The 21336-nt window shown below is 45.0% G+C and overlaps 1 protein-coding gene across 6 annotated transcripts in view; it reads right to left on the bottom strand.

Moving 5' to 3' along the window:
• LOC140729226 (neuroligin-1-like) overlaps positions 1-21336 on the bottom strand; it is a 448622-nt gene that overhangs the window by 264042 nt on the left and 163244 nt on the right. For all 6 annotated transcript variants that reach the window (XM_073048746.1, XM_073048748.1, XM_073048749.1 and 3 more), the window contains exon 2: positions 11371-12057. In XM_073048746.1, the coding sequence (XP_072904847.1) occupies positions 11371-11806 (436 nt within the window). In that variant the 5' untranslated portion in view covers positions 11807-12057. The remainder of the gene's footprint in view (positions 1-11370; positions 12058-21336) is intronic.

Below are 21336 nucleotides of genomic sequence, written 5' to 3'. Positions count from 1 at the left end.
TACACAGAGCGATAGCCTTTGATGTCTCTCCTTTTCTCTCTGTTGAAGACTCTGACCTGGATTTACACTCAAACTTTGGTTCCTTGCAGTGGCAGGGCTCACTCCAGCCGCTTTTCGATGCTGGTGCCACCAACCGAAGCGTCGTGCGAGAGAACAGAACATCAGGAACAGCGGATCAGCCGTTGGACGCTCTGTACTCATTGAGTTATGCTCGCTCTCTCTCTCTCTCTCGTTGGTGGTTGAGAGATTGTTGCCGATCCTCAGAACACAGGACTCAGAAAGATAAACAGCATGACAGGCTTTTAACACCGTAAATCATTGTGTTGTTTTGTTATGTCTCCCCTCCTGTTGTGAAAGGGGACACCTCTTTTTCCCTTTATGAGGAAGAGAGAGAGAGTGAGCCTGTGGTGTGTCAAACTTTTGGGTAAATGATTAGTTTTTGTTTACTGCAGATCATGGGCTTTATTGGGGGCCTTGCTTTTGCATGCTCGCTGGCTGGAGGATGCCGATGCTTTCTTGCGCAAGTGCTCGGGGCTGGAGAGGGACGTGGCTTTGCTACACACAGCCCAACATAGTGACAGGTACCCCAATACAAGGTCCTTACAGGTACACAGACCAACATAGTGACAGGTACCTCAATACAAGGTCCTTACAGGTACACAGACCAACATAGTGACAGGTACCTCAATACAAGGTCCTAACAGATACACAGACCCACATAGTGACAGGTACCTCAATACAAGGTCCTTACAGGTACACAGACCAACATAGTGACAGGTACCTCAATACAAGGTCCTAACAGATACACAGCCCAACATAATGACAGGTACCCCAATACAAGGTCCTTACAGGTACACAGACCAACATAGTGACAGGTACCTCAATACAAGGTCCTAACAGATACACAGACCAACATAGTGACAGGTACCTCAATACAAGGTCCTAACAGATACACAGACCCACATAATGACAGGTACCTCAATACAAGGTCCTTACAGGTACACAGACCAACATAGTGACAGGTACCTCAATACAAGGTCCTAACAGATACACAGACCAACATAGTGACAGGTACCTCAATACAAGGTCCTAACGGATACACAGACCAACATAGTGACAGGCATCTCAGTAAAAGGTCCTTTTTACTGGGAGAGGCGGGCTGATTGTGGGAGGGGGCATGAGCCAATGTCCAACTCCACCTCGCTGATTAAAGCTTTCATTGTCGCCGATTAAAGAGACAAGGGAGATTGGAACATTGAGGCAAATGCAGAAGTTTGGAGGTCGTTTGGGTGTTTCAGCACATTGCAGTCTCGGAGAGGATTTCAGGAGGCAGAGGCAGCCTGCGCGAACTTCGTGGCGAGAAGCCAGCAGGACGGAGTGAGTGCCGATGTTCAACTCCATTTCGCCAATCATAGCTTTCCTTGTTCAATCAAAGTGACAAAGGAGACTGAAACATTGAGGTGAACATGAAGGGTGAGTGCCAGCTGCCTGCCTTGTGATCGCTGGGGATCACTCTGTGACATGAGAGGGGAGAACCTGCCATTGTGCCCGGAGAACATTGTCCAGTTCTCTGTGTTTTGGATGTGGACTTGGATGATAGGCTTTTTTTTCCCCCTAGTCTTAGAGTTTTTGTTGTATTCTGTTTATCTCACCCGATCTTTCTCACTTTTTGTGTGGGGGGGTAGAATTTGGGGGTTGATTGCTATGCTGCCATTTTTTTCTTGGTTTCATAGCTATTTGGAGAAGAATAATTTCAGAGTTGTGTACTTTGATAATAAATGTTTTTACCAGAAGGTCCATACAAAGTTCTCACAGGTACACAGACCAACACAGTGACTGATATCTTAATACAAAGTCCTTATGGGTATGTGGACTAACATAGGAATAGATGTCTAAATAGGAGGTCCTTAAAGTGACACAGACTAATACAGCAAAGTCACCAAATCTTTGACAAACTTCTATAGATGCACAATGGAGAGTATCCTGACTGGGTGCATCAAGGCTTGGTATGGAAATACTGATGTCCGAGAATGGAAGAGGCTACAGAACATGGTAGATGCAACCCAGTTCATCACAGGTAAAACCTTCCCCACCATTGGGCACGTTTACGTGGAGCGCTGCCACAAGAAAGCAGCATCCATCATCAAAAACTCCAAATATCCAGGCTATGCTTTCTTCTTCTTCTTACCATACAGCAGGAGGTACAGAAGCCTTAGATTAGTAGGTACAAGAACAGTTACTATCCTACAACTATCAGGCTCTTGAACCAATGAGGACAACTTCGCTCACAACTACTGAGCTGTTATTACGACCTACAGACTCACTTTCAAAGACTCTTCGCAACTCATGTTCTCAGTGTTATTTGTAGTTGCACAGTTTGTCCTTGTTTGCAGATTGGTTGCTTGTCAATCTTTGCCCATTTATGTATAGTTTTACATACAATTCTATTGTATTTTCCCCCTGTAAATTCTGACAAGAAAATAAATCGCAGTTTTGTGCATGGTAACATATTAGTACTTTGATAATAAATTTACTTGGAACTTTGATGAATGCCTCAATAGGAGAGTGTTCCAGGTACATAGTGATATCTCAATGCAAGGTGCTTACAACTACACAGACCAACACGGGGATACCTCAGTGCAAGGTCCTTACAACTATACAGACCAACACGGGGATACCTCAGTGCAAGGTCCTTACAACTATACAGACCAACACGGGGATACCTCAGTGCAAGGTCCTTACAACTATACAGACCAACACGGGGATACCTCAGTGCAAGGTCCTTACAACTATACAGACCAACACGGGGATACCTCAGTGCAAGGTCCTTACAACTATACAGACCAACACGGGGATACCTCAGTGCAAGGTCCTTACAACTATACAGACCAACACGGGGATATCTCCGTGCAAGGTCCTTACAGGTATACAGACCAACACAGGGATACCTCAGTGCAAGGTCCTTACAGGTATACAGACCAACACAGGGATACCTCAGTGCAAGGTCCTTACAGGTATACAGACCAACACTGGGATACCTCAGTGCAAGGTCCTTACAGGTATACCGACCAACACTGGGATACCTCAGTGCAAGGTCCTTACAGGTATACAGACCAACACTGGGATACCTCAGTGCAAGGTCCTTACAGGTATACAGACCAACACGGGGATACCTCAGTGCAAGGTCCTTACAGGTATACAGACCAACACAGGGATACCTCAGTGCAAGGTCCTTACAGGTATACAGGCCAACACGGGGATACCTCAATGCAAGGTCCTTACAGGAACACAGACCAACACGGGTATACCTCAGTGCAAGGTCCTTACAGGTACACAGACCAACACGGGAATACCTCAGTGCAAGGTCCTTACAACTACACAGACTAACACGGGGATACCTCAGTGCAAGGTCCTTACAGGTATACAGACCAACACGGGGATACCTCAGTGCAAGGTCCTTACAGGTATACAGACCAACACAGGGGATACCTCAATGTAAAGTCCTTAGAGAAAAACAGACCAACACTGAGACTGCAATACAAGGCCCTTACAGGTACACAACCCAACACCATGAGATTTAAATATGTCATAAAGGGACATGAGACTGGACCCAAGTGCAGGACACAGGCACTGAAGTACTAGGGGCAGGACAGGAACAACTGAACAATAGACAAGATGTGGAGACCATGTCATATGTGAGGGACATGGCATTCAAGGTGATTCTGGGATTCAGAGAGAGTCTTGGAGTTCAGGCAGGTACTTGGAGTTCTCTGGGCAGGCCACATAACTCCTGTGCAAGGCCCAGACCTCTCAGGCAGGAACACAGGGGCCTGGGCAGGTTGCAGGGCACCTAGGCAGGTCACAGGGCACAACCTATCAAAGGTGAGGGATAGGAAGGGGCAGAGTCCTCTGGGCAGGCCACATAACTCCTGGGCAGGGCCCAGACCTCCCAGGCAGGAACATGGGGGTCTGGGCAAGTCACAACCCATCAGAGGTGAGGGATAGGAAGGGGCAGAGCCCTCCACCAGGCAACAGCAGTCCAGCCTGACTTACCCAACAGAGATAAGGGATAAGAAGGGAGCTCAGTCCAGGGTGGCTGCCAGACTTACTCACAGAACTCATCTTTACCATGAGTACTCCAAGCCCAGACAGAACAACCCCTCCAACTCTACTCAGTCCCAGAGCCCCCTATATACACCGCCAGCCGATGGGCATCAGGTGCACCTCCTTAAGCCCCAGCAAGCCACGATGATCCACAGGTGTGACTAATTGGGCTCAAGGGTGAAACAAGGGACGGTTACAAGACCCGGAGTCCACGGACCGGATCAAGAACCGGAATGCGGTCTCCGGACCGGACCATAACAAAATATAAGATCCTTACAGGTACATAGACCAACAGAGTGATACCTCAAGGCAAGGTCCTTAAAGGTATACACCCCAACAAAATAATAGGTATGCAAACGACAAAGTCCTTCAGAGACAAAGAACAAAGAACAAAGAACAATTATGGCTAACTGAGCACAAGCTCCTTCAGAGTGACAACGTGTTAACCTTGCTTTAACATTGTAAATGATGCATGAGGATAAATTCTCATTATTTTCAGGTTCCAACTAAATTACAATGCAAGATTGAATCTAACCGACTGTAAGATGCTCTTTACATAGAAAACAGGAAACTGTCAATACAGTTGCATGAACATGATGGAGGAAGTATAGAAGTGTTTTAAAACATCATACATAAAACAACACCACAGCTGTTATAGAGATTTATAGTGGCATGCGAATGTTTGGGCACCCCTGGTCAATATTTCTGTTACTGTGAATAGCTAAGCGGGTAAAAGATGACCTGATTTCCAAAAGGCATGAAGTTAAAGATGACACATTTCTTTAATGCTTCAAGCAAGATTATTTTTCTATTTCCATCTTTTCCATCAAAATAACAAAAAAGGAAAAATAACAAAAAAGTAAAAGTTTGGGCACCCTGCATGGTCAGTACTTAGTAACACCCCCTTTGACAAGTATCACAGCTTGTAAACACTTTCTGTAGCCAGCTAAGAGTCTTTCAATTCTTGTTTGGGGGATTTTCACCCATTCTTCCTCGCAAAAAGGCTTCTTGTTCTGTGAGATTCTTGGGCCGTCTTACATGCACTGCTCTTTTGAGGTCTATCCACAGATTTTCGATGATATTTAGAATGGGGGACTGTGTGTGGTGAACAACATATACCTGTCTGGACACGCCCCCTGATGACTGCTCCTGTGGCTCCTCCCACAGACCCCAGTATAAAGGCGATTGAGGCCTGAGCCCGGCCTCTCAGTCTCCAGGATGTAGTGTGGTGGTCAACCACTGCTTGTTCCTTCTTCCAGTCAATAAAAGCCGATATCTCGCCTTTACGTCTCAGAGAGAGTTATTGATGGTGCATCACTGTGAGGGCCATGGAAAAACCTTCAGCTTGTGCCTCTTGAGGTAGTCCACTGTAGATTTTGAGGTGTATTTAGGATCATTATCCTGTTATAGAAGCCATCCTCTTTTCAGCTTCAGCTTTTTTACAGACGGTGTGATGTTTGCTTCCAGAATTTGCTGGCATTTAATTGAATTAATTCTTCCCTCTACCAGTGAAATGTTCCCTGTGCCACTGGCTGCAACACAAGCCCAAAGCATGATCGATCCACCCCCGTGCTTAACAGTTGGAGAGGTGTTCTTTTCATGAAATTCTGCATCCTTTTATCTCCAAACATACCTTCGCTCATTGCAGCCAAAAAGTTCCATTTTAACTTCATCAGTCCATGGGACTTGTTTCCAAAATGCATCAGGCTTGTTTAGATGTTCCTTTGCAAACTTCTGATGCTGAATTTTGTGGTGAGGATGCAGGAAAGGTTTTCTTCTGATGACTGTTCCATGAAGGTCATATTTGTGCAGGTGTCGCTGCACAGTAGAACAGTGCACCACCACTCCAGAGTCTGCTAAATCTTCCTGAAGGTCTTTTGCAGTCAAACAGGGGATTTGATTTGCCTTTCTAGCAATCCTATGGGAGGTTCTCTCAGAAAGTTTTCTTGGTCTTCTAGACATCAACTTGACCTCCACCGTTCCTGTTAACTGCCATTTCTTAATTACATTACGAGCTGAAGAAATGGCTACCTGAAAACGCTTTGCTATCTTCTTATAGCCTTCTCCTGCTTTGTGGGCATCATTTATTTTAATTTTCAGAGTGCTAGGCAGCTGCTTAGAGGAGCCCATGGCTGCTGATGGTTGGGACAAGGTTTGAGGAGTCAGGGTATTTAGAAAGCTTTGAAATTTGCATCGCCTAGCCTTTCCTAATGATGACTGTGAACAAGCCATAGCTCCAGCAAGCTAATTAAGGTCTGAGACCTTAGTAAGAGTTATCTGACAGCTCAAATCTCTTGGGGTGCCCAAACTTTTGCATAGTGCTCCTTTCCTTTTTTCCACTGTAAAATTATACAAAACAAAAATAATACACTAATCTTGCTTAAAATGTTGAAAAGAATGTTTCATCTTTAACTTTATGACTTTTGGAGATCAGTTCATCTTCTATTCACTTAACTATTCACAGTAACAGAAATTCTGATCGGGGTGCCCAAACTTTTGCATGCCACTGTAGATTAAACCGCCATCCACGCTGTCCCATCGCACACTTCCCGTGTAAACTGATCTTCACTGACATTCTAACCTATGGGCTGGGAGTGTGACTGGGATCTACCTCACTATGATCCTGAACTTTATCGTTTAGTTGCACTGTATTTTTTCGGGAGCTTTTACACTTTTTTCTGCATTGTCATTGCTTTACCTTGTTCTAGCCATCAAGCAAGGGGTCCGTGGACCCCAGGTTGGGAGCCCCTGTTATAGCTCAATACACTGTGTAATGACCGGATCTGTATGAACAGTATGCAAGACAAGCTTTTCACTGTATCTCCGTACGTGTGACAGTAATAAACCAATTCCAATGCAAAACACACACACATATATGATGCAGGCTTACTGGCATTTAGGACAGCAATGAAGGTCCTCCATCTGCCTGTCCATACAGTTGCACACAGATAAAGAAGGCCCACTCCTGGTCTGTCCTCTACCCTTTGACGTGGGTGACCCCACCAAGAGGCAAAGCATGAAGCCCTGACTCCAGCCAACGTCACTCTCCGGGTCACTGAGGCACGCAAGCCTCCAAACCCTAGGACAAGTTTGTGGTCCTGTTGGAGCAGAGGCAAGCCTGATCCTGTTTGTCAACAGAACGGACCAAAAGCCACCACAAGCATACCCCCTCCTCCCTCTCTCTCTGCCTCAATCCCCCACACATTCTGGCTCTCCGAACGGCTGCCACAGATTAATGGGCACCACTGTAGGGGCAGCAATTCAGAGGGATAGAAGTGCATTTGAATAGAACCTTTGCCATCTTTGATTGCCCACGGTACTTTACATGTATTTTAAATGTTATTTCATTTACTGAGACAGCACAGAAGAGGCATTTTCCACCCTTCGAGCCTCTCTGCACCCGATTTAACTGTAGCCTTAATCATGGGATAATTTACAATGACCAATTAACCTGCTAACTAGTACGTCTTGGGACTGTGGGAGGAAACCAGAGCACCCAGAGGAAACTCACGGGGTTACGGGGAGAACGCATAAACTCCTTACAGACAGTGGTGGGAATTGAACCTGTGTCGCTGGTACTGTAAAGCATTGTGCTAAGCACCTCGCTACCGTGTCGCCCCAGGGTGTTCAGGTAACATGGTGTTTCTTTGCATCATGGCTGTCTGCGGGAAGGTGAATCTCAGGGTTGTATACTGCACACGTACTTTGATAATAAATGTTCTTTGAATCTCTGAATAAGCAGCGTTTCAGAAAACATAACTCTGACTCTCCCACCACCCCTGGCAGCACATTCCAGACACCCACCACCCTCTGTATAAAAACCCTCCCCTGCATATCTCACTTAAACATCCCCCTCCCACCTTAAAGGCTACGCCCTCTAGTTTTTAACATTTCCATCCCGGGGAATCTGCTCACTTGTGCCTCTCAGAGTTTTATAAACTTTTATCAGCTCTCCCCTCGGCATCCTCTGGACCACAACAAACAGCACAAGCTTGTCCAACCTCTTCGTACCTTCTAATTCAGGCAGCACCCTGGTGAAGTTGGTCTGAACCCTCTCCAATGACTCCAGGTCCATCCTGTAAAGCATCACGCTACCGTGAGGCCCAGGTTCCAATGTGCAACTCAGTGACCAAACTGAGACCTCACGATGGCAAGCAAACAGGAAGCAGGTTCGCGGAATGTTGGTGATTTACTTAAAGGAGAAGTATTGGCTTTCGGGATGATAAAGAGCACTTCAAAACTTTGTCAAGGTAATTCTCACATATTGCCGTGAGATCGATTGTTAGGGAGGACTGCTCATGCCAATGAAGCAAAAAATTAGCCATCAGCCAAAGAAGAAGTCACAGACCATTGTGGGAATCATAAGGTTGTGATAGTAGGTAATTCTAATTTTAAGGTCAAAGAGTTAGAGAACAGCACAGAACTGAAACAGGCCCTTTGGCCCATCTAGTCCATGCGAGACCATTTAAACTACCTACTCTCATCAACCTGAACTGGGTCCACAGCCCCCCCATACCCCTACCATCCATCTACTTATCCAGACAAACACTGAGATCAAGCTCACATGCACCACTTGTGCTGGCATCTCGTTCCACACTCTCAACTCCCTCTGAGTGAACAAGTTTCACCTCATGTTTCCCTTAAACTTTTCACCTTTCACCCTTAACCCACGACCTCTGGTTGTAGCCCCACCTAACATCAGTGGCAAAAGACTGCATCTCCCCTATCTATTTCCCTCATAATTTTGTATACCTCTATTAAATCTCCTCCCAATCTTCTACATTCTCAGGAATAAAGTACTAACCTATTCAATTTTTCCATAGCTCAGGTCTTCTAGTCCCAGCAGTATCCTTGTAAATCTTTTCTATACTCTTTCAACCTTATTTACATCTTACTGTGTGTCTATGATTTTATTTGAGTTGTTGCAGTCCATCATGTGTAAAGCCCTCCCCTCCACTGAGCACATCTGCAGGAAAACAGCATCCATCATCAGGGACCCCCACCACCCAGGCCGTGCTCTTTCCTCACTGCTGCCATCAGGAAGAAGGTAAAGGAGCCTCAGGACTCACACCACCAGGTTCGGGAACAGTTATTGCCCCTGAACCATCAGGCTCTTGAACCAAAGGGGATAACTTCACTCAACTTCACTTGCCCCATCATTGAAATGTTCCCACAACCTATGGACTCACTTTCAAGGACTCTTCATCTCATGTTCTCAATATGTATTGCTTATTTATTTATTTGTTATTATTTATTTCTTTTTGTATTTGCATAGTTTGTCACCTTCTGCACTCCGAACACCCATGTTGGTGCTGTATTCCATTGATTCTGTTATGATTTATTGAGTATGCCTGCAAGAATATTAATCTCTAGGTTGTCTATGGTGACATATATGTACTTTGTCAATAAATTTACAATGCACTTTGAACTTTTTGTAAACTTTTTGTTTAGAGTCTTTGAAATTAGGGACAGGTAGATCAAAGGGGTGAGAGGTTGCTGAGAGTTGGGGGAGGTGAGGTCAAGGAGTTCACACAGCCATTCCTGCTACCACTTGAACATTGAATCTCATATACTGGAAGAAATATGTACACGGAGCCTAGAAAGGCACAGGAGCAGGCCATTCAGCCCACAATGTCATGATGACCCTGATCCCAAGCATAAATGGATCCCACCTGCATTCTCTGTCTCATTCCCAACCTGTTGCTCTGATGAAATTCAGAAGGATGGAGAAGATTTCACAGAAACCTACCAGATACTGAAAGACTTAGATAGAGCTCCATCATGGACACTAGTCTCCCCAGCATTGAGGACATCCTCAAGGAGCAACGAAAAGCGTAAAGAGGAATAGTTTATGAAGTCTCCATGCTAATCTGAAAGGTTGATGTGCCTGGAAGGCTGGAAATCCGAGATCGTCCTGGGAATTCCTGGAAGACCTCTACTCATCCATACAACAAGGCAATGGAAGATTGTGTTTATTGACCAGAGTTGGGCCATTGGTGAGGAAGGGCAGGGCTGGTCAACCAACAGCATGGTATATGACCCCCACCTTCCTCCCCCTGCCCAATCACCAATGATAAATTCTAGCAACTCAGGCAGCATCTATGGAGAGGAATAAACAGTCAACATTTCAGGCCAAGACCCTTCATTAGGACACTCCTGCCCAAATTATCTACTGTTAACGACTATAAGACAGAGGAATAGAATTAGGCCATTTGGCCCATCGAGTCTGCTCCATCATGTCTGATTTATTTTCTCCCTCAGCTCTATTCTCCTTTTCCCTGTAACATTTGATACAATTACTAACCAAGAAACTGCCAAGCTCTGCTTTAAATATACACAATGACTTGGCCTCCACAGCCAGCCGTGGAAATGAGTTCCACAGTACAAAGTAATCAAAGTGGCCCTGGTGTTGCTGTACTGGGGGAGTGATTAGGGTTTCAAGAACCAAATGGTTGAAGGGAATTTGCTGTTCCTGAACCTGGCGGTGCGGGACTTTAGTCTTCTGTAACTCCTGCCCCGTGAGAAGATGGTGAGGCCCAGATGGTGGGGATCTTTGCCTTCCTGAGGTTGTGCCTCCTGTAGATACTACTGATGTGAAGTGGGATGTGCTTGTGATTTACTGGGCAGTGTCCACAACTCCCTGTAGCATCTTGTGTTCCTGTGCCCTTACCAACTAAGAACCTAACAATGTCCTCTTTAAATATCCCCAGTGACCTGGCTTGCAGTGTCTGTGGCCATAAATTCCATAGATTCACCGCCTCTGGCTGAAATAATCCCTCGTCATCTCTGTTCTAAAGGGCGTGCTTGTATTCGGAGGCTGTGCCCTCTGGTCTTAGACACCCCCACCATCCTCTCCACATCCACTCTATCGAGGCCTTTCAACATTTGATAGGTTTCAATGAGATCTCCCCTTCATTGTTCTAAACTCCAGCGAGAACATGCCCAGAGACACCAAATGCTCCAAATACCTTAACCCTTTCATTCTTGGGATCATTTCTGTAAACCTCCTCTGGACCCTCTCAAAGCCAGCACATCTCTGCCTGAAACGTCAACTGTTTATTCTACCTCCATAGATGCTGCCTGACCTGCTGAGTTCCCCCAGCATTTTATGTGTTGCTCAAGATTTCCCGCGCCGGCAGAATCTCTTGTGCTTCCTGATAAGCTCATGTTTGGCCTTCCGCAACGCCATTTCAAACCGTAACCCCTCCCACCTCCCATCACCAACTCGTTGCCCGAGCCCCTCCCCCACCCCGCCCTCTTCCTTACCGTTCTCGGTGGGTACGTAAATGTTGAGGTACAGACAGTCCTCGCTCTGGTCTTGGATGTAAGTGGCCACGTCGTCCAGGTTGGAGAGGAACCAGACGGGGAGCATGACCTCGGGGAGTATGCCATGGATGTTCTGGGGGCAGACAGGGGCGAATTGGGTGGCGTTGCGCACCTCGGACCAGGAGGCGGGGGCCTCGGGGGGCTGGAAGCGCCGCTCACCCACGGGTGGGGTAGCGAAGGGCACACCCAAGTACTGGACCACCGGGCCCAAAATCTCGTTGTTGAGTTCCTTCCTCACACCACGCAGCTTGCCGTAGTTGGTGGTCACCACCGGGTACATCTCATCGTGCTTCTGCCCGGACAACAGCCCAAAACAGGCCACGGCCTCCAGCGCCCACAGCAGCAGGCCCAACTCGGAGGCCTGGGTGGAGGGCATCTTCCCTCGGTGGTCCACCCTTTCTCTCCGCTCTGGGGACGAGGGGGAGTGGTGAAGCGGGGTGACGGTGGGGGAGTTGGGGAAAAGACCAACCGGTGGGGGAGGATCTCAACACTCCTGGCAGACACGTCTCAACAGGTGCGAGGAGGCAGTCTCACAGCCGATGTCCCCCAACTCCTCATCCTGTCCGTCGGCCCTGGGGCAGACTCTCAGGTCGGTGGTCCTTCAATGGTCCTGGTGTTGTTGGGAGCCTAGGTGGGGTCGGGGGAGAGACAGGGGGCGGGAATGAGAAAGAGGGTGGGGGGGTGAGAGAGAGAGATAGAGTGGGAGAGAAAGAGAGAATGAGCATAAGAGATTGAGAGGGGAGAGATGGAGAGAGGGTGGAGGGTAGGGAATGAAGGAAAGAGAAAGTGGGAGGACAGAGAGGAATTGGGGAGATAGCAATGGAATGTAGATGAAAGATTGGGGAAGAGGGAGGTGGGTGAGGCATTGAGGGGAGAGAGAGAGGTGGGGAGAGGAAATTGGGGGAAGAGAGATGGAAGATGAGAGGGATTAGTGGAATGAGAGAGAGTCAGAAAGTAGATTTTAAGGAAAGAGAGGGAGGGGAATTAAGGGAAAGGGAGGGGAATTGAGTGAAGGAATTGGGGTAAAAGAGAGGCGGTATAGGAGGAAAGAGCAAAGGGGTATTGGAAGGAAAAAGGAGGGGACAAGGATATATCGAGGAAAAGAGAGAGAAATGGAGGGGTGGGTGGGAAGAGTAAGGTGCAAGGGTTGGGAGAAATAGAGGGGGAGAGAGAGAGAGAGTTTCTGTTACTGAGGCAGCCAAGGACAGTCACACAGCCCAGATAAGGTTGACCCTCCCCTCCCATTGACCCACCAGAACCTCCCTCTCCCATTAGCAAGTAACCAATCCAAAGCAGGCCTAGCTCACAGTCACAGCCAAGCTTCTGTCACTTGCCCAAGGAAGGTACACTGGATTACAGGGCAAAGTCCACTGGGCCCAGGGGAGAAGGTACACTGGCCCGACCAGTGAGGGTACAGTGCCGGGTTGTCTCTGCCTCTGATTCACAGAAGATGTAGCCATTCTCCCACTTGAGCCTCACACCCCCCCCCCCCCCATCGAGAGCGGAGCTGTTCTCACTGACAGGAGAAGGGGCAAAGGTGAGCCACTGGTGCCTTAAAACCAGTTGCTCCGGGCAGACGGGGCTCGTTAACCACGGATGGTAGTTCATCTAGGAGAGGGAAACTCCGATTTCAAACCTCCGCTGCCTTGCGGGAAAGGCTTTGTGAGTAAACCCCGAGGAAAAATCCGGAGTTGGAGTCCCGAAGGTGGCTGACTGCTGTACCCAGCACCGACACGGCAACTCCTGTGATGCTGCTGGCACCAAACTGTATCGACTCTTGTCGTTCCTTTGGACCTGTCATCAGCATGGAGAGGGGGGTCTCACTGCATGGGCAACAGACGGATCTCCATATCAACTCTGCCCTGGCTTGTGCCCTGGAGAGGTCACTCCTGGTGACTACCAGAGGCGCAGTACCCATGGTCGACCACGACCGACAGAGGCCACACACACACACACACACACACACACACACACACACACACACACACACACACACACACACACACACACACACACACACACACACATATATATAAAATACACGCACATACATAATTTTTTTTTCAGATATATTCAGTAGCAAAGAAGGTGAGGAAGTGATGGGTAGAAAAAAGGGAATTCCTGTGGTCGGGTGAGACTGAATTAGGTGGGGGTGGAGTTAGAGGTAAACCATGCTCCATCATGGGCACTAGCCTCCCCACCATCGAGAGCATTGTCAAAAGGCAGTGCTTCAAGAAGGCAGCATCACACAGGGTTTACGTTCCCCCCGGAATTCTGGGCTCCCGCCCGCGACCAGCAATCTTGTGCTTCCATCAATACCAGGTAAAACACAGTCTGATTGTGGAGGCACGTCGCAGAGGTTCTTTTATTTTCCAGGATACAAGCATTCGCTTTGTGGAAGATTTTGCACCCCAGACCTTAAAGATGCGCGCTGAGTTTAAAGGCGCAATGAAAGTGCTTTTCGATCGTGGTTTTAAACCCTCTCTTCGCAATCCTGCCGATCTACGAATCAAGCTTAATACTGGAAAATACAAGTGGTTTAGATCAGTGAAGGAAGCTGAAGCATTTGTGGCAAGTCTTCCGGCAATCCAGTCATCTTCGGAATCTGATCGGACCTCCTAAAATGGTGGATAAGTACTCCTCGTAGTAAAATTACTTTTTCTGGACTCAGACTTTACTTGAAGCACTCAGACATTATTTATTGAAACTCTAAGGGCTGTTGACAATCTCTCCCTGGATTTGGTGTGTCTTTTTTAAATAGACATTCTGTGCTTAATGTTTCCCTATGGACGTTTAAATAGTACATGTGTAATCTATTCTATTCTTGTATAACTTTATCTACAGAGTTCTACAACTGACTCTAACTTGTTTTGGAGGTTTGAAGTCTTTAGTGAAGGCCTCCCTGTTTGTTGGTTCACAGTTTAACTGCTGATTTATTTTTCCTTTTTTTAATATTTATTTTTTTTTTTTTCTTTTCCTCACCCCTTTTTTCTAATCTCTGAATTTTTTTCTTTCCTCTCTGTAAATGGTTGATAAATACTCTTCTTGAATTTATAATTTTCCCCTTCCTCTCTTTTTTTTTTACCCTTTTATTTCCCTTTCTCTTACTTTATTCTTCTATAATTTTTCGCGGGTAGGTTAGTTTTGGTTTTCTTCCGATTTTCTCTGTATTAAGTTTTATATTTCTGCAGAAGGTGTTCTAATCTGTAGTTATGTTTTCTAATGCATAAACTAGTTACTATTTGCTATAGTAGTTATACGGAACTGCTGTTAATGACACAGATCTGGAAGTTGTATTTGGGTTAATTTTTTTGGTAGAGCTAGCTACTTGTTTTGGTAGCCGTCTAGTTTTGGGTTGTGTGGATGGGGTGGATTTTCCAGTTTCCAACATCACCCACTGTATTTATTGTTTTTCTTTATTGCTCAGGACATGTATATGTTTCGATTTTACGAATCTATGTTTACATCTCTGCTCCCAGACTGCTATTGTACTGCTTGACCTCTTATATGCCTGCTGCCTGGTATGCACTAGCAATTGATAATGGCTAGTGCACTTAAATTCGTGAGCTGGAATGTAAAGGGATTGAATCACCCTGTTAAAAGGAGGAAGGTATTCTCACATATCAAACAACTCAAAGCTGACATTGCTTTCCTTCAAGAAACTCATATTCGTTGTTTTGATAACTCCCGGCTTCTGTCAAAGTGGGCGGGTCAGCATTTTCATTCATCCTTTGCCGCTAAAGCTAGGGGAGTCTCCATTCTTATTAACTCAAATATTCCTTTTGAACTCCATAATAAAATATCTGATACAAATGGCCGTTTTATTATTGTTTCTGGTAAACTATATAACACTAAAGTTGCACTAGCAAACCTGTATGCCCCCAACTTTGATGATGTTAACTTTTTTGAACGGTTTTCTCCCTCACTACCAGACTTAAACTCATACTCTCTTATACTGGGTGGTGACTTCAACTGTTGGTTGGATCCTAATCTGGATTGATCGTCCTCTGTTACCAGATCACCTACTAAATCTGCCTTAGCTATCCAATCGTTTCTCTCTAATTTTGGTATCTCTGATATATGGCGTTTCCTTCATCCTACGGAGAGAGATTATTCTTTTTTCTCACATGTTCACCATACCTTCACTAGAATTGACTATTTCTTACTCGATAACCAACTTATTCCATTTGCCCACTCTTGTGACTATCAGAGTATACTGATTTCTGACCATGCCCCAATTACTCTCTCTCTGAACTTTCCTGGTCTCCCTCAGAGGAATAAACACTGGCGGTTTGATTCAACTTTATTATCGGATGATGATTTTTAAAAATTTATTAAGGATCAGATAACCTTTTATTTTAACACTAATACATCACCTGAAGTGCCATCCCAGACTGTCTGGGATACCATGAAAGCATATCTGAGAGGTCAAATAATCTCTTACACAGCATATCTCAACAGAAGATCCTGTGCAGATCGATTAGACCTTATTAACCAGATTAAAGAATTGGATCAAATATATGCCCAAACTAAGAACCCTGAATTATACAAGAAGCGCGTTGAACTCCAAACTAAATTTAACCTTCTGTCCACTCAACCTGTTGAACGCCAACTTCTCGAAAGCAAGAGCCGCTTTTACATTCATGGGGATAAGTCTGGTAAATTCCTAGCCAATCAGCTGAGGCGTTCCAAAGCCAAACAACATATTACAAAGATCCGGAAGGAGAACGGAGACTTTACATCGGATCATTTAGAAATTAATGACGCATTAAAAAAATTTTATTCTCGGCTTTATTCCTCTGAATCTCTGAATGACAATATTTGATCAATTTTTACAGAATCTGAATATCCCCTCACTTTCATCTGATTTTAAAGCCAAACTCAATGCGCCTATATCATCAGAAGAAATTTCTTTTGCAATTTCTGCACTGTCCTCAGGGAAATCTCCTGGACCTGATGGGTTCCCTGTAGAATTTTATAAATCATTCTCTTCACTTCTCTCTCCTCAGTTACTTTCAGTATTATCTGACTCGTTTAATTACGGCAAATTGCCACCCTCTTTCAATGAGGCATCTATTATTCTTCTATTAAAAAAGGGCAAAGACCCAACAGAGTGTTCCTCGTATAGGCCAATCTGTCTGCTCAATGTTGATGTAAAGATCTTAGATAAAGTTTTGGCTCATAGATTAGAAACCGTTATTCCCTCCATTATCTCTGATGACCAAACAGGCTTTATTAAAAACCGTCTCCCTTTTTTTAACATTCGGCATTTATTTAATATCTTATACTCACCTCCAACTGGGATTCCTGAATGTGTTATTTCCCTCGATGCGGAGAAAGCATTTGATCGTATAGAGTGGAACTACCTTTTTGCAGTCTTAGAAAAATTTGACCTCGGCCAAAGTTTCATCTCTTGGATCCGATTGCTGTACCTGTGTCCTACTGCTTCTGTTTTAACTAATTTTCAGAAATCCCAAGTATTTAATCTCAAACGTGGCACCCGTCAGGGATGCCCCTTAAGTCCCTTTCTCTTTGATTTGGCTATAGAACCTCTGGCGATAGCATTTCAAAACTGTACTGAATTGACCGGGATTTGGAGAGGGGGTGTTGAGCATAAAGTTTCTCTCTATGCTGATGACTTATTACTTTTTCTTTCAAATCCGTCTACATCCTTACCTCTAATGTTTTTACTTCTTGACCAGTTTAGCCAGATCTCTGGCTATAAACTTAATTTACATAAGAGTGAACTTTTCCCAATTAATAAAGAAGCACAAGAACTAACATTTTGTGATCTCCCTTTTAAAGTAGTCCATAACCAATTTACTTATCTTGGAATTACAGTCACAAGGAAGTTTAAAGACCTCTTTCGTGAAAACTTTGCCAATCTTTCATATGCTATAAAACAGAGTCTGGTACAATGGTCACCTCTATCTATGTCTTTGGTAGGTTGTATTAACGTTGTTAAAATGTATGTTCTCCCCAAATTTTTATACTTATTTCAATCTATCCCAATTTTTATTCCTAAATCTTTCTTTGATTACTTAGACTCTATTATTTTGTCATATCTGTGGCAGAATAAGCGCGCTAGAATTAATAAAATCCATCTCCAAAAATCTAAAAAAGAGGGTGGCATGGCTTTACCTAACTTTCGTTTATATTATTGGGCAGCTAATATACGCTGTGCTACCTTCTGGTCTTTCTTCCACGGCCAACCTGAGTGCCCTAACTGGGTGGCAATGGAGTTGAGCTCCACTAAAGAATTATCTATCTCTGCACTTCTTGGCTCTGCACTCCCTAGTAGTCTGCCCAGATCAATAGCCAATCCTCTTGTTAGACACACTTTGCGTATATGGGCCCAGTTCAGGAAATGCTACGGTTTCCAGGGGTTCTCCGTTTCCAGCCCTGTCGCACATAATCACCTTTTTTTACCTACTACGTACGATTCAGCATTCCATGTTTGGTATAGGAAGGGCATTAGACATTTTGAAGATCTTTTCATTGAAAATCGCTTCACTTCTTTTCAGCAGCTCTCTGTTAAGTTCAATCTGCCTAACGTTCATTTTTTCAGATATCTCCAAGTCCGACACTTTATTGCTCCCTTAATTCCTAACTTTCCTGAAATGCCTGCAAAAAATGTTATGGACCTATTTCTTTCCATTAATCCACTAGGTAAAGGTTTAATATCAATTATCAGAGATAAACTAGCAGCCTTACGATGGGCCCCTGTGGATAAAATTAAAATGGCCTGGGAGCAGGATTTAAATATCTCCTTATCCAATGAGAGCTAGGACTCAGTTCTCAAATCGGTTAACTCAACCTCTCTTTGTGCTCACCATTGCCTTTTACAGTTTAAGATTGTTCATAGAGCCCATATGTCTAAATCTAAACTATCTCGATTCTACCCTGGCATTAGTCCGCTCTGTGATAAATGCAAGAGGAGCGTGGCCTCTCTCATCCATATGTACTGGTTCTGTCCTAGCTTGGAGAAATTCTGGAAAGATGTCTTCACTATGTTATCGTGTATTCTGAATCAGCACCTAGAACCAAACCCCTTAATTGCTCTGTTCGGTTTTTGGGGCGAGACAGATCTATGTCTGGATCCGACCAAATGCCGAATATTATCCTTTGCCTCTCTCCTGGCTAGACGCTTGATCCTCCTTAGATGGAGAGATGTTGCCCTGCCCACTCATGCGCAATGGCTTAACGACATTATGGCCTGCTTGGACCTCGAAAAAATTCATTATTCAGTTCTCAATTCGGATTTAAAGTTCCATAAGATCTGGGGACCTTTTATCGAGTACTTTCATAACCTTCCTCTTGACTAGGGTTTTTTTTTTCTTCTTCTTTTCGGTCCCTTGCTTTCAGCTCCCTTTTTTTTCTGGTAGTAGGCATTATTATCCTCTGTTGCTAAGTGTATTCACAGTCTGGGAGTTTGACTGTCCTGACTTATACTCTCTATATTGTGGTGTGGTTGGTCTGGAGTTGTTGTTGTTTTTTCTTGTGTTGTGGGGCTTGGGGAGGATACTAAGCTTACCTGTCTTTAATTTAGGTGCTTTTTTTGTTAAATTCTCTTCCTTTGTAGCATATTGTTATTGTATGCTTAATTTTGCACTGTATTAATGTTCCTCATTGGGATTTGGGGTTTTTAATTTGTAAAATGTTTTGAAAAACTAATTAAAAAAATTTTTTTAAAAAAGAAGGCAGCATCAAGATGGATCCACCTTGCAACCTGGGGACATGACCTCTTATTGATTTATTGAGATACAGCACAGAGTAGACCCCACTGCCTAGCAACCCCAGATTAACCCTAACCTAATCACAGGACAATTTACAAAGACCAATTAACCAACCCGGTACGTCTTTGGACTGTGGGAGGAAACCTGAGCACCCGGAAGAAACTCACGCAGTCACAGGAAGAACGTTAAAAACTCCTCACAAACAACAACGGGAATTGAAACCGGGTCACCTGTACCGTAAAATGTTGTGCTAACCACAAAGCAACCAGGCTACCCTCCTCTCATTGGTACCATCAGGATGGAAGTACAGAATCTGAGCAGCCACACTGAACGATTCAGGAACAGCTTTTTCCCCACTGCCATCCGACTTCTGAATGGTCCATTAACTCATGAATACTTCCTCACCATTCATCTTTCACACAATTCATTTTATTTTATTTTGTATTGTAACTTCCAGTGAATTTTTATGCCTTGCCACAAATTTCATGACACGCAGTATGTCAGTGATAATAGTCCTGTTCATAAATCAGTCTGCTTCATCGTGAGTACTTGCCTCCCTGCGTGCAGGATGTCTTTGAGGAACAATACCTCAGAAAGGAGTCATCCATCTTTAAGGACCCCCATCACCAAGGACATGCCCTCTTCTCATTGCTACCATCAGGAAGGAGGTACAGGAGCCTGAAGGCACACACTCAGTGATTCAGGAACAGCTCCTTCCCCTCTGCCATCTGATTTCTGACTTGACACTGAACCCACGAACACTACCCCACTACCTTTTTTTTAATCTCCTTTTGCATTATTTATTTAATTTAACTTTTTAAATACGCATATACTTACTGTAATTTACAGTTTATTATTATTGTGTATAGCAATGTACTGCTGTCGAAATCCTTCTATAAACTCTGAAGAAGGGTCCCGGTCCAAAAGGATAACTGTTTGTTCATTTCCATACGTGCTGTCAGACCTGAACCTGCTGAGCTCCTCCAGCATGTTGCCAGCATTGCTCCGGTTTTCCAGCATCTGCAGAATTTCTCATGTCTATGATTTGTCTCTAATTAACAAGGTGATTCCACCCACAGAACTGCTGCTTACAGGATGTTTTTTGTTCCTCGCACCATTCCCTGTAAACCCTAGAGAATGCTGTGAGTAAAAATCCCAGGAGATCAGCAGCTTCTGAGATGCTCAAACCACCCCGTCTGTCACCAACAATCATTCCACAGTCAAAGTCACTTAGATCACATTTCTACCGTCTCATATACCGTCTGGGTAGTCTCCAGCCCCTTGGTATGAACATTGAATTCTCCAACTTCCGGTAATTCCCTCCCTCTCCCTGCCCCCATCCCACTTTCACTCTGTCCCCTCCTCTAGCTGCCTATCACCTCTCATGACTCTGCCTTCTTCTACTACCCATAGTGCTTTCCCCTTAGATTCCTTCTTCACCTCTCCTGCCTATCCCCTCCCTGCTTCCCCTCCCCCACCCTTTGATCTTTCTTCTGATTGGTTTTCCGCCCTCCCCCCACCTTCTTTATAGGGCCCCTGCCCCCTCCTGCTTCAGTCCTGACAAAGGGTCTCGGCCCAAAACGTTGACTGCTCGTTTCAACGGATGCTGCCCGACCTGCTGAGTTCATCCAGCTTGTTTGTATGTGTTGATTTGACCACAGCATCTGCAGTGTACTTTGTGTTTACATTTCTACCCCATTCTGATGTTTGGCCTGAACAACAACTGAACCTCTTGACCATGTCTTCATACTTTTATGCATTGAGTTGCTGATATCTGATTGGATATTTGCATTAACAAGCAGATATACAGGTGTACCTAATAAAGTGGCCAAAGTGGGATGAGCGTAAGTTTGACTTTGAACTTGGCTGAGGTTAACACAGACTGGTGACAAATCAATCCCTGATAATCACAGCACCTTCTTCAAACTGGCTCTATACCCCACGGTGAACGAACTCATGTAGTGGTGCTGCTGTTTGATCCACATGTTTGATCAAAGTGTTGTCTCTGAACACGCACAGCCGGTGACCTACACACGCAGGAGCTACATCAGCTCCTGCCGTCAACATCACCTCCCCCCCTCGGGTGAAGGTGTTACTGAGTTCCCTTCCTGTCGCCAGACACTGGCCCGTAGTGTACCAGTCAGCACAATGCTTTACAGAACCAGCAGCC

The sequence above is a fragment of the Hemitrygon akajei genome, chromosome 6 (genome assembly GCF_048418815.1).
Source record: "Hemitrygon akajei chromosome 6, sHemAka1.3, whole genome shotgun sequence".
Classification (NCBI taxonomy): Eukaryota; Metazoa; Chordata; class Chondrichthyes; order Myliobatiformes; family Dasyatidae; genus Hemitrygon; species Hemitrygon akajei.
This window is presented reverse-complemented; position numbering and strand designations above follow the sequence as displayed.